The sequence below is a fragment of the Ochotona princeps genome, chromosome 8, assembly GCF_030435755.1.
Source record: "Ochotona princeps isolate mOchPri1 chromosome 8, mOchPri1.hap1, whole genome shotgun sequence".
In the NCBI taxonomy this organism is placed as follows: domain Eukaryota; kingdom Metazoa; phylum Chordata; class Mammalia; order Lagomorpha; family Ochotonidae; genus Ochotona; species Ochotona princeps.
The window spans coordinates 63,242,685-63,259,316 of record NC_080839.1 but is presented as its reverse complement, the minus strand read 5'-3'; the positions used below and the strand labels follow the sequence as shown (position 1 = coordinate 63,259,316).

At 46.8% G+C, this 16,632-nt stretch overlaps 1 protein-coding gene across 7 annotated transcripts in view; it reads left to right on the top strand.

Moving 5' to 3' along the window:
* Positions 1-274: 274 nt before the first annotated feature.
* The window catches only part of ZNF512 (zinc finger protein 512), a 33,723-nt gene continuing 17,365 nt past the window's right edge, over positions 275-16,632 (top strand). For 2 of the 7 annotated variants that reach the window (XM_058668139.1, XM_058668140.1), the window contains exons 1-3: positions 383-434; positions 959-1,017; positions 14,699-14,817. In XM_058668139.1, coding sequence (XP_058524122.1) covers positions 14,816-14,817 — 2 coding nt within the window. In that variant the 5' untranslated portion in view covers positions 383-434; positions 959-1,017; positions 14,699-14,815. The other 5 variants (XM_058668138.1, XM_058668137.1, XM_058668136.1 and 2 more) reach the window with 3 other exon arrangements.

The window sequence follows — 16,632 nt, the reverse complement described above, 5'->3', positions numbered from 1 at the left end:
AGAATGGCCTGTCATTTCTTTAAGATCAATAAAGAGGCAATAATTGATATCTTATGTGCCTTTAGAAGACCACTTATGGGGTGGGCGGAGAAGGGACGGTCTCAAGGTGTGGTGCAAAGTAGAGGGGGTGGGGAGGTCAAGACCCCAAACCCCGCCCTCTTCCCCGCCCACAGCCCACTCGGGCCACGCCCACATGGGGGCGGAGTCTCCGTGGGCTCTGGGGGAGGCTTGTCACGTGACTCTATTCGGACCACAGCCCCCCTCGGAAGGCACTAGGCGGAAGTAGATGTTCGGAGCAGGACTAGGCGGCGCCAAGTCCACATCCGGGAGAAGCGGGGAGAGCGGAAGTGGCGTTGGTCTGGCCGGAGCCCTTGGGTGAAACAGTTAGGCGTGGAGAGGGAGTGATGTCTTCCAGACTCGGTGCAGTCTCCGCCGTGAGTTTCTTTGGTTTGACCGTGATGCGTTAGAGCCGGCACTTGCCGCCCCTCGTTTTTTGTCTCTGATAAGGCTCCGAGTTGGTTTTCTCAGAGCCCCTCGCAGGCCCCACCCTTCTAGATCAGAACCACCCACCCCCCATTATTTATCGACAAACAACCGCCCCCCCCACTTCTTGCTGCCTGGCCCCCACGGCCTAGGACTCAGTCCCTCCACAGATTGCCATTCGTTTCTGTCACCGTTGTGTCCCCGAGGCCGCCCAGGTCCGTTGTCTCCTCCTCTCGGCCCCCCGCCCCCCTTTTCGAGAGCCTGCATCCGGGATGAGGCTTGGAGAATGGAGGAAGAGGGAGGCTCTGACAGTGTCCCCGCTCGGGGTGGCACTCTGTGCCCCAGGAGAGGGTGGCCCCGGGAGAGCGGTGCGTGCCCGCTAGGCACGGGGCGGGGGCGTGGTGGAGGTGGGGGCGTCGTCTCTCGGCAGGTGCAGACGTGCCCAGCCCTCACAGATGTGCTTGTGGCTTGCTAGACTCCGGGACCCACATCCTTTAAGCAGCAGAGGAGCGCGAGGATCGTGGGCGCCAAGAAGTAAGTGAGGCTGCTTTCTCAGGTCCTTTTTATCACCGTGTCCCGTGTGGTGTGTCTGTCCTCTCCCCGGCTGTCAAAACCGTCAGCCACGCAGTAGCTTTTGAGCCCTAGAAATGTGGCCAGTGCAGCTGGGGGTGGGGGGAACCGAATTCTTCATTGAATTTTAATGAACTGTAAGTTGCCACCTGTGGCTACTGGCTATTGGATTGGACAGTGAAGGTCTAAACATAGTGGTGGGGGAGGAAGGAAAACATGTCTGCTTCGTAATGGAAATGGAAGGTGGGACTCGGGTCAGCCTTGCCTGTGTGCAGACCTCCAGTTTGTGGTCATAAATTCATCGATGAAGTTGGGAAGGACAATAAAAAATGGCCGGAAGAAATCCTTTTATTTCCAAATTTCTTGACTGCGATTTTGGTTTATGATTTTGCATATCGACTGCGGTAAATTTTTTCCAGGGCTAATTATAAGAAAGAAAAGATGCTCATTAACTGAAAATCCTGGTGGACTCATTTATTCAAATAACGTTTGTGAAGTGTCTGCTGTGTCCAGCTGCGTATGGTAGGGTGGGCATACAGACGTGAAAACAGAACAAGCTGTCTAAAGGAGGGGGAGGGATAAGCCAGTAGATCAGCCCCCTACTGCGTGCCGTGTCAATGTCTTTAGGGGAGTTTTATAGCATCTTTGGGAAGGAGAAGGGGGGTCAGACTGAGCAAGCCGCACCTAAGCAGGAGCTGGGAAGTAAGAAATGATGCATTTCACCAAGAGAAAGGATTCTTCAGAAGAACAATGTGTGAGCAGCTGAAAGAAGTTGATCAAGTAGTCTTTTTGTGTGACTGGCGTGGGGGATGAAGTGATTTTGCAAGATCATTTAGCCACGTTAGCAGGGGCCACATCATAAGCACCATGTATGGTACAGTGTTGGGATTTTATCCTGGAAAAAATTTTTTTCTCCTTTTCCCCACATTAGTTGAAGGGCTCTGTTTTTTACTGTCGAATTCATTTTTAAGTACATCTTTCCAAGAACTTCTAGAAATACCTTTATATATAAAGAAAAGAGGTGTATTTGGCACATGATTCTGAAGGTTGGACAATCCAAACAGCATGGTGCTGGTGTCTTGTGAGAATCCTTGGTTTGCAACACAACCAGTTTAAGAAGGACAAGGGGCAGTGTGCACCTACCGGGTCACGTGGAGCTCTAGCAACTGGGCAGCAGGAGCATGGTGTTGCCATTTGGTGAGGCACTGGCAAATGCCTCGTGTGGTGCTGAGGATCACTGACTAGGGACAACAAGTGTGCCTCCCGTGAGGGTTTTACATGAGGGGATGACATAACTAGATGTTGGTGTCTCTGTTCACTCTGACAGCGTTATCAAGGATGGGTTTGGGAGAGTAGTAGAAATAGGGTTCCGAGATGATTACAGTAACCTAAGAGGAAAAATGAAGAATGTGTAGCCTGCGGAGCTGTTCCCAGTGTGTTTCAATAGATTGTGATAACTAAGGGTGTATGAGGTGAGGGAAGTTGAGGTGTCTGGATTTCTGGCTTTGGCAACCCGGTGGAGATTGGAGTCGTTGGCGTCACTAGGACTTTCTGAATGAGGAGCAACATTTGGAGCAAACATAGATGGGTTTGGGCCTTGGCAGGGCTGGTCTGAAATAGAGAGGTGGGAATCGTGAACTGTGGAAAGTACGAGGAAGTACAATGTTTTCCTCTAGAATGTATTTGTTGGATTTTCTAGGGAAAGTGGTTAAGCACTGTTTCTCAGTGTACACCAGTGGTGGGATGTGATACTGGAAAAGAGAGGAGGAAGGAGCCATGGAGAACCTGTAGGATTAGGTAGAATTAGAGAAATTTACAGAGGACATTGGAAGGAACTGAAATCTCTCATAATGAAATCTGAAGTTTCATTTTATCTCTGTAATCAAAAGGATGATTCCACATTGTAAAGTCTGATAGTCAACTTTTTCTTGTTACATTACTGGGAAGGGAAGTTTGTGACTAACCTGTTAACCGATAATTGTATGTAATGAGTTGATAAGTGATAGCATGAAATACTCAAATTGATTTTGTTGAATCCTTTAAAAGTTAAAGAGGGGACAATATTTTAAAATTAAAAAAAAAAATACAGAGGAGCTCATGTTGCTGTGTTGTGGGTAAAGCTGCCACCAGCAGTGCTGTCATTCTCTGTGGGAATCTGTACGAGTCTCAGCTGCTCATTTTTTGATTCAGCTTCTTGCCAAAGGCCCAGGAAAGCAGTAGAAGATGACCCAAGTAGTGGGAGACCTGCAAAAAACTCCTGGCTCCTGACTTTGTCCTTGTTTAACTCTGATCGCTGCAGCCATCTGGGGAGTAAACCAGCAGATGGAATCTCTCTCTCTCTCTTTCTTTCTCCTCCTGCCTTCCTCTTTGTAGTTCTGACTTTCAAATAACAAAAATAAATCTTAAAAGTAAATAAATGAAAGATCTGTAGGGAGGGATTTCTAGATGATGTGAGCTTCATCTCCACGGTGTTAGTCATGTGAATTATATTCCTGTTGATTTCTTTCTCTGCTTGTTGATATCTCTGAGTTCTTCCCTGATAGTAAAGAAACTCCTGTGCAGAGGAGTTACCTGGAACCTGACCAAGGTCTGTTAGTACTATCGGGTCTTCCCTTAGAGAAATTGTTGCCATGGTTTGGAGTGGTGGGTTTTAGCCCCAGAGAACTGCCAATTCCCATTAAAATTTTTATACCTTTATTGAGGTATAATTAAAGTATATTAGACTGCACCGATGTAAAGTGTGCACTGTGACCAGCTTTGTCATGTCGATACACCTGTGAATCCGTTACCACAAAGAGATGACAAACATTTCCATGTGGCCCCGAAGTTTTTTCTCATCCCTTTACAGTCCATTCTTCTCTCTATTCTTGCCCAGGCGCTACCAACCTGTTTTCTGTCATTATACACCAGTTTGCCTGTTCTAGGTTTGATGTAAGAGGAATCACACCATGTGTTCTGTTTCTTGCATGATTTCTTTCATTTAGAGTATTAATTTGAAGATGATGATGAGTAGTTTTTAATGCTGGGTAGAATTATGTTATGAATATGTTGTAATTTGTTTAGCTATCCTTGATGGGTAGATTATTTTCAATTTTATGGTGTTACACTGAGGCTGATATGAACATTCATTTACAAGTCTTTTATAATAAGACAAATGTTTTTATTTCATAAAACCTAAATAGAATTTATTGTCTTAGGTTAGTTGAATTGTACAGCAACAGTATGTTTAATTGTTAAAGAAGCTGTTTTCCAAAGTGGATTTATTCTGCGTATTTTATCTGATTTAGTGAATGTATGGTCAGTTTTTATAAACTTATCATTAATGATGTTGAGTATCTCTTTATGTGTGTATTGACTATCACGTATCTTCATTTTTGAAGTGTGTATTTTTAGCTTTGACCCATTTTAAAAATACCATTTTCTTAGAACTCTTCCATCTGCTAACTCTCTCCCAAGTGGCCATAATAGCTCGTAAAATTGAGGCAGTCTAAAGACAGAAACTGCAAGTTTTCTTCTGGGTCTTTTACATTGGTGGCAGGGGTTCAAAACCTTGGGCCATCATCCACTGCTTTTCCCATGCCATTAGCAGAGAGCTGGATGGGAACAGCTGGGGCATGAACTGGTACCCATATGGCATGCTCATGCTGCAGGCGGCAGTTTTATATGCTATGCCACGGTGCTGGCTCTGCTTTTCAACTTCTTAGTAGTTTTTTTTTGTTTGTTTTTTAAGATTTACTTATTTTTATTTGAAAGACAGTAATACAGAGAAAGAACTTCCATCTGGTGGGTCACTCCACGATAGGCTACAACAGCCAGAATTATGCCAGTTTGAAATCAGGAGTCAGGAGCTTCTTCCTGGTCTCCCAGGTGGTTGCAGGACCACCGTGGTTGCACTTGGACCGTCTTCCACTATTTTCCCAGATACGTTAACAGGAGCCGAATTAGAAGTGGATCAGCCAGAACTTGAACCGGCACACATATTGGATGCTGGTGCCACTATGTTAAAGTGCCAGCCTCCTTAGTAGTATCTTTTAAAGAATAGCTCTTTAATTTGTCCTTCAAAGGTAACTATTTTACCACTATTTTACCACTTTTTCTTTTTGTGTTTGTGCTTTTAATGTATTTAAGAACACATTGCCTCCTCTAATTATAAAGGTTTTTGTTTTGTTTTTGTTTTTCTTATTTTCTAGAAGTTTTATAGGTTTTAGATTTAGGTCTGTGATTTATTTAGAGATTTTTTTGGGAGGCTGGTGTATGGTAAAATTCAGTATGTGTTTAATTTATACCTTACTAGGTAGGACACAAAGAGTAGTTATTCCTCACTAAGGTATTGAAGACTTCTCTGCACACTCCTAAAACTGTTCTGCACCTCAATTGTTGACATATGCCTTGTTAGAGTTATAAGCCTGTTTTGACTATCCTAAAATCCGCCAGGTTCAGCATAATTATGCTTCAACACTATAAACTGCTAAATACTAAAATGAAAATAGACACGAGACAGCTGAATAGTACCCTATAGCCATTTTAAGGTGTATAGAAGCCGGTAGTATATAAATTAAAATTGAAATGTCATTGAAGTAGTCACAGGATGTGGTTGAGAACTTGCATTTTTTTTAATACCATGTCAATTAATTCCATAATGTTGTAAATTGTTGTTGATGCTATGTTGTGGCTTTTAATTGATTGGGATGATATTCTGCCAACTCTGCCTTCAGACCAGAGATGGTCTCCCCAAGAAACCATTGAATTTATCTGGGCAATAAGATGTTGGACTTTATGCTTGGTATGCACTTGCAATGAAAGAATCTTGACTGAATTTGAACTGTAATACTGCAACAAGGTGGAGGAATCCACCATGGGGGAGGGCATGGGGAGGTGTTGGGGGAATCCCAGAGCCTATGAAACTGTGTCACATAATGCAATGTAATTAATAAAAAATATATAATAAATAAATAAACCTTTAATAAGACTAAAGCATTAAAAAAAAATTCAGTATGTGTTTAATTTATAGATCCAGCTGTTGAAAAGGCTTTACTTTCCTCATTGAAGTGCCTTGGCAGCTTTGTCAAAAATCAATCGAGAGGTTGGAGTTGTGGCACCATGGATTAACCTTAGGGTTAGGGTTATATGTGAGTGCCCATTCAGGCCCAACTGCTGCATTTTTTTCAAAGATTTATTCTTATTGGAAAGGGAGATATACAATAAAAAAAAAAAGGAGATACAGAAAGATCTTCTGTCCACTGGTTCACTCCCCCAAGTAGCTGCAGTGACCAGAACTGAGCTGATTTGAAGCCAGGACCTCTTCCTGGTCTCCCATGTGGATGCAGGGTCATAAAGCTTTGGGCCATTTTCTATTGCTTTCCCAGACCAAAAACAGGGAGCCGGAGGAGAAATGGAGCAGCTGGGACATGAGCTGGTGCCCTCACATATGGGATCCCGGTGCATGCAAGGATTTGGCCACTAGGCTGTTGTGCCCGGCCCCAGCTGCTAAATTTCTTGTTCAGCTCCCTGCTAATGTACCTAGGAAACCAGCAGAAGATGGTCCAAGACCCGGGGGCCTCTGCCAACCCTGGCTGTTGCAGCCATTTGGGAAGTGAACCAACTAGCCAGTGGAAGCTGTCTTTGTGTGTAATTCTGCCTTTCAAAGAAATAAATAATTTTTCAAAGAAATAAATGATTTTTTTTTTTTTTTTACAAAATCAGTTCTGGTCCAGTGTCCTACCAAAGCAGACCCTGAGAGGTGGCAGGTGGTTGAGTCACAGTCACTCACTTGGGGGCCATCCACATGGCTTTGTGGGCATTTGGGGAGTGAACCAGTGATCTCTGCCTATTTCTTACATTTTCTCTGCTTTCCAAATGAAAAATTAAAAAATAAATCAATATTTATATCTGTTTCTGAACTTCCCATTTTCTGTACCTGTGATGTTAGAGTCTTGAAATCAGATAAGGTAAGTCCTCTGATTGTGGTGTGCTTACCAAAAGTCTTTGGATTCTTTTTAATTCTTTTAAAAGGTTTATTTGTTTTTATTTTTTAAATTGTTATTTTATTTTGATAATCTTTACATAGTTGGTTAGGGCACAAAGGGTCAAGGGCTACAGGAAAGTGGGTAAGACTATTGTTCCCACATTCTCTCTCTCTTTTTTTTTAATCTGTATCTGGGATGAGGGGGGAGATAAAGGGAGACACCCCACCCAACCTCCTACCCATCCCAGGGTCCCCAACGTGGGGCATGCTCCAAGGGCACTGCTCAAGTGGTTTTGATAGTTCAACAGTTCTGATTTGCTGCCAATCTCACCATTCCAAGCACGATGAAATGTTTCTAGAATCCACTGACTGACATTGACCACCTTAGAGTCTCTGTTGCCCAGACTTTCACTGCCAACACATGGCTGGGGTAGTTGATCAATTTGTTCTGTCCTCCATCCTCTGTTGTGGTACCAGGTGTCCTCTGCAGGTTTCGACGGACTGCCATATCTTCCATGTGCTCCTGGATATGCTGTCCACTGCTCCGTCTGAGTCTCTGAGGAGGCTGAGCTTTGACACCTGCACTCCATGGTCAGACCATTGAACCTGAACTTCTCTTCATGGTTGGGGTTCTGAGATGAGCAGTTCAGTTGGAGGGATCCCCAAAGAAACTTCATTTGAGGTGATTCCAGACCTGATTTTTGTGTTTGCATTCCAGTACAGGGTCTGGCACAGTCCGTCGCCCCAGTCAGCTTATGCATATGCTGGTGGTTGCAATTGCTGGGTCAGTTCTGTTTCCAACCCTGTCTTCCACTGGAACCAATGGGTGTTGCAGTCCAGCCTGATTCTACTCAGCACACACTCGGCCCTCACATAAACCAGTGGGAGCTGCAGCCTAGTCAGAACGACCCACAGTAACCCCCACCAGGCCCGCCCCCTGTCCTGGTTTGCCAGTATGTGCAGCAGACTAGTCCAGTCTGTCCCACATACCATACAGCTCTCATACATGTCGGTGGGCATTGAAGCCTAGTTTAACCTAGCCAGGCCCACTATCCAGCCCACACACATGGTGGTGGGTGCATTTCTGTCCAACCACGTCTGCCCCAGTCCTGGTTTTCATGCTCTCCTGTGAGAGTGGTAACCCAAGAGGGAGGTGCCCACTATTTCCCTATTGGACCCATTCCCACTCCCAGATCATGCACTCTCCAGGTGGTTCTGCAGATTAACTTGACAGAATTAGCCCCCAGTACCAGTATCTGCCAGTTGATACTGCAGCAAAGCCCAACCAGCCCTCACCCACTCTGATTTGTTTGCACCAGTTGGAACAGTTAGCTGAACCTGGCTTTTCCCTGATCTAGTTCACATGAGGCCCACAGGTGTTGTAGCTCTGTCCAATCTGGTCTGCCCCCATCCCAACTCACACTCTCCAGTGGGAGTGGTGGTGCAGCAGGGGAGCCCTACACATTCCCCTTGCCAGCTTTGCCCATTCCCCGCCTGGTTCTCACGTGTGCTAATTGGGTACTGCAGCCCAGTCTGGCATGGCTCACCGCGCCTTGGCATTTGCCAGTGGGTGTGGTAACCTGGCCCAGCCCAGCCCACCCCCAATTTCAGCTCACACTGGTGGGGGTTAAAGCCTAGCCCAGCCCAACCAGCACCCAGGCCCAGCTGTGATGTGTACTGGTATGTTATATGACTGAACTCAGCCTGACCCACACTCCATTCTGGTACTCATTCACCAGTGGGTGATATGAACTGCTTCAGCCTGGTCCGCCCCTGACCTATGCTAAATGTATGCTGGTGGATACCATTCCCTGGCCTGGTCTGGGCTGTTTGCTATCATGGTTCTTGTGCTGACCTGCAGGGACTGTGTCCCGACAGAATTTCCCAAGCCCTCCATCAGAATCTCTCACAATGTCAGATCTCATGCACACCAGTGGGTCCATGAGCCACCCTACTTAGTCCACCTCCTGTCCTGGCAGGAACAGTGGCCTTTCTTGACTGGCCTTCAGCCCATTCCGGTTGGATATTTCAACCCAGCCAAGACTTGTCCATATCCAGACTCAGCTCACATATGGCTCAGTAGAGGCAGAGACCTAGCCTGGTCCATTTTATATCTACCCTGGTCCTCCAGAGCACCAGTTGGTGCTCCCAGTCCCAATCCACACTTGTGCCGAGGGACACTGCAACCATATCCAGACCAGAACATAGCTCCCACTCCGGCTCCTGCACTCACCAGTGGGAACCCCATCCCAGCCAGGGTGTCCACTTAACTCCCCAGTCAGGCCTGTTCCCAGCCATAGATTGTGTGTGTGCCAGTGGTTGCTCTGACCCAGCTTGGCATAGCCCCTCACCTCTCTTGGCCTTTGCCTTAGATACTATAACCTGGCATCCCTGGCTCATGCAAACCAGTAGGTGTAACAGCCTAGCTCTGCATGACCTGTGCTTCAGTGGTTTCTGTTTTTGCTGGTGAATTAAGGTTTGCTTGGCCCTGCCCAGTCTGCCCACTTCCATAACCAACCCACACATTAGCCAACAGTTGGAGCTACTTTGCCCAGCTTGTCCAACCCCAGGCTTGGACCATGTGATCATCAGTGAGAGTTATGACCCACTAGGGGAGTTTCCCAAGTTCCCTCACTTGACCCACTCCCATACTCAGATCTCATACATGCCAGTGGGTGTTAGTTTGCCCATCCATCTTGGCCTTGTGTGAGCTGGTGAATATTGCAGCTCGGCCTGCCCCACACCCTATTTTAGGATGCACATGCGGGTGCTGCAGCCTGGATCTGCCCAGACTGCTCTCAATCCCTGTACCCATGAATGATGTTAGGTTCCATGGTCACACCTAGCTCAGCCCATCACCACGCCAACTCCTGAGCTAACCAGTGGGACTTGTATTCCACAGGATTGGGCCCACACATTCCCCACAGAATCTACCCTGAGACCTGATTCTCTTGTGTGCTGGTTAGTATCATGGCCCTGCCTAATGTCACCTGTCCTCTGTTCCGTTGTTCTGTCAGGTACTAGGATCTAGCCCTGCTAGACAGGCCCCTAGCCCCGGTGTTAGCATTGGACTGGCATGTGGTGGTCAGCATTGTTTGGTGGTAACAAGTCCTACACAGCACTCACATGTAGGCTGGTGTATCAATCTGACCCATACAGATCATTCAGCCTCTCCCCTCCAAACCACCAGGTCTCAGCACCCTTGCTTACCTTCAAGTAAAGTGATCCTGTCGTTGGGAGTCCATCATATTGATTCCTTACCAACACACACACACTGGCCACATTCATGGACGTACCTAGGCAGCTATTCCACAACTCCCAAGAGCCCAGAGCACACCATTGAGTGGATAGCGGGTGGAGCCGGGCGCCAGTAGACGCACCAGCTGCGCCAAATCCCAGACTCGCTCACCACGTGTCAGCAATGGCTGTGGCCAGGGCCCAAAGCATTGAGTCTGACCGGGTTTGGGTGCATGGCGGAAGTCCTTTCTACCCAGGACCCAAGGTCACGCTCCCCTAGGTCTCTCCTGCACAGTGGTGGCGGTGGGTGAAGCCAGGGCCTGCCTTTGCTCCTAAAGGATTCCCCTCCCAGTGTACTCACCATGAAGGGAGAAAAACCCTCTGGGCCCAGGCAAGCCCAGGACTGGTTCACTGCGTGGAAGTGGTGGCTGTAGCCAGGACCCAAACATTGAGCCTGACCTGGCTTAGGTGCTCCTAGCAGCCTGGCTCCCAGCAGCTGCGAGGCTGCTGAATGTTCTCTGCATCCAGACCCCGAGGTTGAACCAAGTTAACCAGGTCTCAGGTGGAGAGAGAGAAAAATGTAACATCCCCTTCTAAACTCCCAAACGGTCACAATGTCTGAAATTGGGCCAGTCTGAAACCAGGTACTTGGAGCTTCTGGGTATCACACATGGGTCCATGGGCCCATGAATGTGGACCATCTTCCACTGCTTTTCCAGACATATTAGTGATGAGCTGAATTTGAAGTTTAACAGCAGGAACTCAAAACTAGTGACCATGGGCCCGGCACGGTGGCCTGGTGGTTGAAGTCCTTGCCTCAAATGCACCAGGATCCCATATGGGTGCCGGTTGGTATCCCAGCAGGCCCACTTCCCATCCAGCTCCCTGCTTGTGGCCTAGGAAGGCAGTCGAGATGGCCCAAAGCCTTGGGACCCTGCACCTGTGAGGAAGACCTAGAGAAAGTTCCTGGCTCCTGGCTCTGGATCAGCACAGCACCGGCCATTGCAGTCACTTGGGGAGTGAATTATCGGATGGAAGTTATTTCTCTCTGTCTCTCCTCCTCTCTCTATATATCTGACTTTGCAATAAAAAAAAATCTTAAAAAAAAACCCTAGTGACCATATGGGATGCTGGCACCACAGGAGGAGGCTTAATCTACTATGCTACAGTGCAAGGAGAGACAGAGAGGAAGATCTTCCATCCATTGATTCACTCCCCAAGTGACCGCAATGGCCGATGCTAAGCCAATCCAAAGCCAGGAGCCTGGAACCTCCTCCAGTCTCCCACGCAGGAGCAGGGTCCCAAGGCTTTGGGCCATCCTCAATCGCTTTTCCAAGCCACAAGCAGGAAGCTGGATGGGAAGAGGGGCTCTCGGGATAGGAACTAGTGCCCATATGGGATCCCAGCATGTTCAAAGCGAGGACTTTAGTGGCTGGAACACTGCTGCAGGCCCAGTTGACATTTCTTGTCTGACTTCTTGACTGGGGGGAGCAGGTTGTTGCCTGGATATTGACCAGCTGTAACCCATGCTCCATAAACTTCTGGAGCAGGAGTTGAATTTTTTTTTAAGATTTATTTATTTTTATTGCAAAGTCAGATATATACAGAGAGGAGGAGAGACAGAGAGAAATATATTCCATCCAGTGATTCACTTCCCAAGTGACCACAATGGCCGGTGCTGCACCAGTCCGAAGCCAGGAGCCCAGATCCTTTTCCGGGTCTCCCACGCAGGTGCAGGGTCCCAAAGCTTTGGGCTGTCCTCAACTGCTTTTCCAGGCTACAAGCAGGGAGCTGGATGGGAAGTGGGCCTGCTGGGATACCAACCGGCACCCATATGGCATCCTGGCACGTTCAAGGAGAGGACTTTAGCTGCTAGGCCATGGCACCGGGCCCAGGAGTTGAATTTCTTTTAAGACCTCTGGTTTTATGGATTATTGTCTTTTTATGGGTAGTCCACCCTTTGTCTTAAACTTGAAGCATTGGTCATGAGGATGCTGGGGTTAGCATCTGTGATGCCATTGAGTATGAGGGGTAGGAAGCCATGAGGGTTGGTTGAGGGTCTAGGATCTGTAACAAGGTTGGGGTTAGAGTCTGCATGCCAGGGTGGCTGAGAAATAAATGCTGGTCATGGAGACTCCACAGCAGTCATGAAGTCTTGGGTCCTAATAGAGCATGAAACCTGAACATATGGGCCCTCACCCATTTTACTTCATATTTGCAAAACAAATCCAATTGAAGAATACTGTTGCAATTTAGTGACTCATTCCTGGGCCCTGTCTCCTGATCATTTAACTTATGTAAAGGCCAAATAATATTTTAAAAAGAAGAAGTTTTCCTTTTTAAGCTATCAACATAAATTTTTCCCAGTTGCTTAAAATGAATCCCAGGAGAGAGTCCCTGAAGACACTTGGGGTATTTTTCTCGCTGGGTCTTTTAGTGGAGATTGTGATCTATTGTGAAAGGTTCAGGGGTTGGGTGTAATATCTGCAACCAGGGGTGGGCCTGTGAGAATGCAAGTGCTACTGGTACTTATCCACCTGCAGGTGCAAGCAGCAGGGAGGAAAGACACACAAGAGATCAGAGAGGGAAAAGGCTCGCTCAAAGGAGGGCAGACCACAAAGATGCCCCTGTGGACTCCCTCGCAGTATGGAATTGTTGTGCAGGAACCCTTTGAATCTGCACAGTGGAGGCAGGTCCCACCCACCCGCTGCTGATGCAGAGGTGTGAGTTGATGTCCTGGGCAGGCGAGACTATAGAATAAAGAGATGAAGGCTGGAAGGAGTTCTCAGAAAGGAATATACCAAGACCAAAAATTGCAGTTCCTGGAGTCAGTCAGTTTCACTCAGTTCTACCAGAGACTGGGGATGAGAGGCAACCTATCTAACACCTGCCAGAGAGATTAGGAGCTGTCGTGGATGTGGTAGGCTGCTCATACCAAGACCCTGCCATCCCAGGCGTGTCATTTGAACCTGTCCCATGTTGGGATTTGTAAAGATTGCTCAAACTGGAAAAACAAAAATAAAACTGCAACCAAGCAAGAAAAAAACAGACCCAGAGGAGTCAGAGGGGAGCAAGATGGAGCTAAGCAGAGAGGAGAAACCCCTGAGTGGAAGGGATGGGGGCGCTGGGAGAGCAAAGGAGAGCTCACCTGTTGCAGAGACCCTGAAGCAAAGGTGCAGGTGTCCATCAGTCCTCCCACTGATCTGGGCCCACCAGAGTTGCCAGATACGTTACCAATCCTAGGTTCTTCGGCTCAGGTGCAAGTAGAAATTGACAGGAGGCCAACACACAATTCAGATAACATTTACTGGGGCTTAATGCTCAGACACAATGGAGAAAGCACGGTGGAAGGAGGTTCTGCTGCTTGGCTTTCCAGTGGCAGTGGAACAGGTACTTTTTGCTTGGTGTACTCATCACTTCCATCTCCACCCAACATGGGGTTCTGGCTCATCCCCTTCAGCACATGACATTGTGGGGTGTTTTTGTTTTGTCATCTCCATTCTACTATTGAACTTTTTTTTTTTTTAAGAGTCATTTATTTTTGTTGGAAAGGAAGATTTACAAAGAAAAGGAGAGATAAAGATCTTCCTTCTGCTGGTTCATTCCCCATGTGGCCATAATGGCCAGAGCTAAGCCAATTCAAAGCCAGGAGCCAGTAGTTTCTTTCTTTTTTTTTTTTTTTTAAAGATTTATTTATTTGATTACAAAGTCAGATATACAGAGAGGAGGAGAGACAGAGAGGAAGATCTTCCATCCGATGATTCACTCCCCAACCGAGCTGCAACGGGCCGGTGCACGCCGATCCGAAGCCGGGAACCAGGAACCTCTTTCGGGTCTCCCACGCTGGTGCAGGGTCCCAATGCATTGGGCCATCCTCGACTGCTTTCCCAGGCCACAAGCAGGGAGCTGGATGGGAAGTGGAGCTGCCAATGTAAGAACCGGCGCCCATATGGGATCCCGGGGCATTCAAGGCGAGGACTTTAGCCGCTAGGCCAAACCGCCGGGCCCAGGAGCCAGTAGTTTCTTCTGGATCTCCCACATAGGTACAGAGTCCCAAGGCTTTGGGCCATCTTCTACTGCTTTCCCAGGCCACAAGCAGGGAGCTGGGTGGGAAATGGAACAGCTAGGACATGAACTGGTGCCCATGTGGGATTATGGCGCTTGAAGGGGGTGAATTAGCTAATTGAGTCATTGTGGTGGGCCCTCCTATTGGCCCTACTGTTGAACTGTATTTCAGATATATTTTTCAGTTCTGAAGTCTCATTTATTTTTTTTAAATGGTTTCTGCTTCTTTGCTAATAAGTTTTACCTTTTTCTTCATTTCGTTTGTGTTTCCTTTTTTTTCCTTTAAAGATATGTTTATTTTAAAGTCAAGAGCTTTCCAGGTGGCAGGGTGTGGGAGGTGGGGGACAATGAAATTTCATCTGCTGGTTTATTCTCCAGATGGCTGCAGTAGCCAGCTGAACAAGGCTAAAGCCAGGATCCAGGAGCTTAATCTGGTCTCTTGTGTGGGTGGCAGGGGCCCAAACATTAGATCCACCATCTGCTGCTTTTCCCAGGATGTAAGTAGGGAGCTGGAACAGAAGTGGAGCAGCTGGAACATGAGCTGGGGCCCTTTGGGGACAGTGGCACCTCAGGCCGTGGCTCTTCCTACCATGTCACACAATGCAGGCGCCACATCTACTCTCCTTTATATGTGTTTTACTGTTTAAAGGGTTTGATAATTCCAGCATCTATCTCGTCTTGTTTTTGACGTCTGTTCATTATCTGGTCCTTTCAGAATTGCTCACATTTCTCTGCTTCTTTGTATGTTGCATACTTTTGTAAGTTAACCTTAGCACTGTAGATATTATTGATGTAGATTTGGGGTTTTCTTACTTTTGGGAATGTTGCTGATTTTATTTTAGGAGACAGCTCACTTAAGTTTGGAGTGTGAATTATGTCTTGCTTTCTTAGGGCACTGTTTCGAAAGCTTGGTTATTGTTGTGTTCTTTTTGTCTTTGCTGGATAATTTGGGTTGTCTAGCATGTAACTCAAAGGGTGTTCTAATCATGTTTCTTTTTTGTTTTGTTTTGTTTTGTTTTTTGGTTTTTTGGGTTTTTTTGTTTTTTGTTTTTGGTTTGTTGTTTTTTTGGTTTTTTTGTGGCTATTTTTTTTATTGATTACATTGCATTATGTGACACAGTTTTATAGGCACTGGGATTCCCTCCCAACCCCCCCATCTAATCATGTTTCTAATTATGTTTCAGTTCTCTGAGCTTTGGCTGTTCAGATTTTATTTGTTTTGAAAGTCTTTCCTGAAAGTCTTTGCCAGGCATTATACAATTTTCCTTCTTTCCCAGTCTCCTCCCTGGGAAGCCTTCACATTCTACCACACTCTGGCCCACAGAAACATCTTTTCCTGTTTGACAAGAAGGTGGGATTTGTATTGCAGTCTCAGCTGCCCATGCTGCTCTGCAAGAGGGATCCATTCATTGCAAAGTCACAAAAACACAAATGGGAAACTCACCCCACAGGTGTCGTTCCCCATGACTGCCCCCACACAATCCGCTTGTTTGCTTCTTAGAATCCCAGTTTTGTAGTTGCCATCAGCAGTAGGAATGGTCTGTAGTGACGTTGTGTACCATGCCAGAGCCAGGATTTCTCTGTGTTAGGTTGGTACCAGACCTCATGTAGAGAGCCAAAGGTCATTCTTCACTATTTGTGGCTTACTGACACCATCCGTCTCCACTATGTTTGTTCCATTCCCAAACCATCCCTTCCCTCTCAGAGGAAGCCATGTTAACAGATGTGATGTTTGTCCTTAGAAATTTATAACTCCTGGGCCCGGCGGTGTGGCCTAGCGGCTAAAGTCCTCACCTTGAATGTGCCAGGATGCCATATGGGTGCCGGTTGGTATCCCGGCAGCTCCACTTCCCATCTATCTCCCTGCTTGTGGCCTGGGAAGGCAGTCAAGGACAGTCCAAAGCTTTGGGATCCTGCACCTGCGTGGGAGACCCGGAGAAAGTTCCCGACTCCTGGTTTCGGATTGGCGCAGTTCCGGCTGTTGCGGTCACTTGGGGAGTGAATCATTGGACGAAGGATCTTCCTCTCTGTCTCTCCTCCTCTCTATATATCTGACTTTGTAATAAAAATAAATAAATCTTTAAAAAAATTTTTAAGTCCTTTTAACATAATACAGTTTTCCACATGCATTTGTTTTTAATGGGCTGAAATTGGGCTGAAATAGTGTTGTACTAGAGATCTTGTCCCATTTATGATTCCATTCAGTAGTATGGTTTTTAGTTATGTTTATGTCTTCAAGGGTAGAATTGGTTTGTCACGTCCAGCAGCTAACTGGTATTCCATTGTAGGTATCTACCACAGTTTATGTGTTT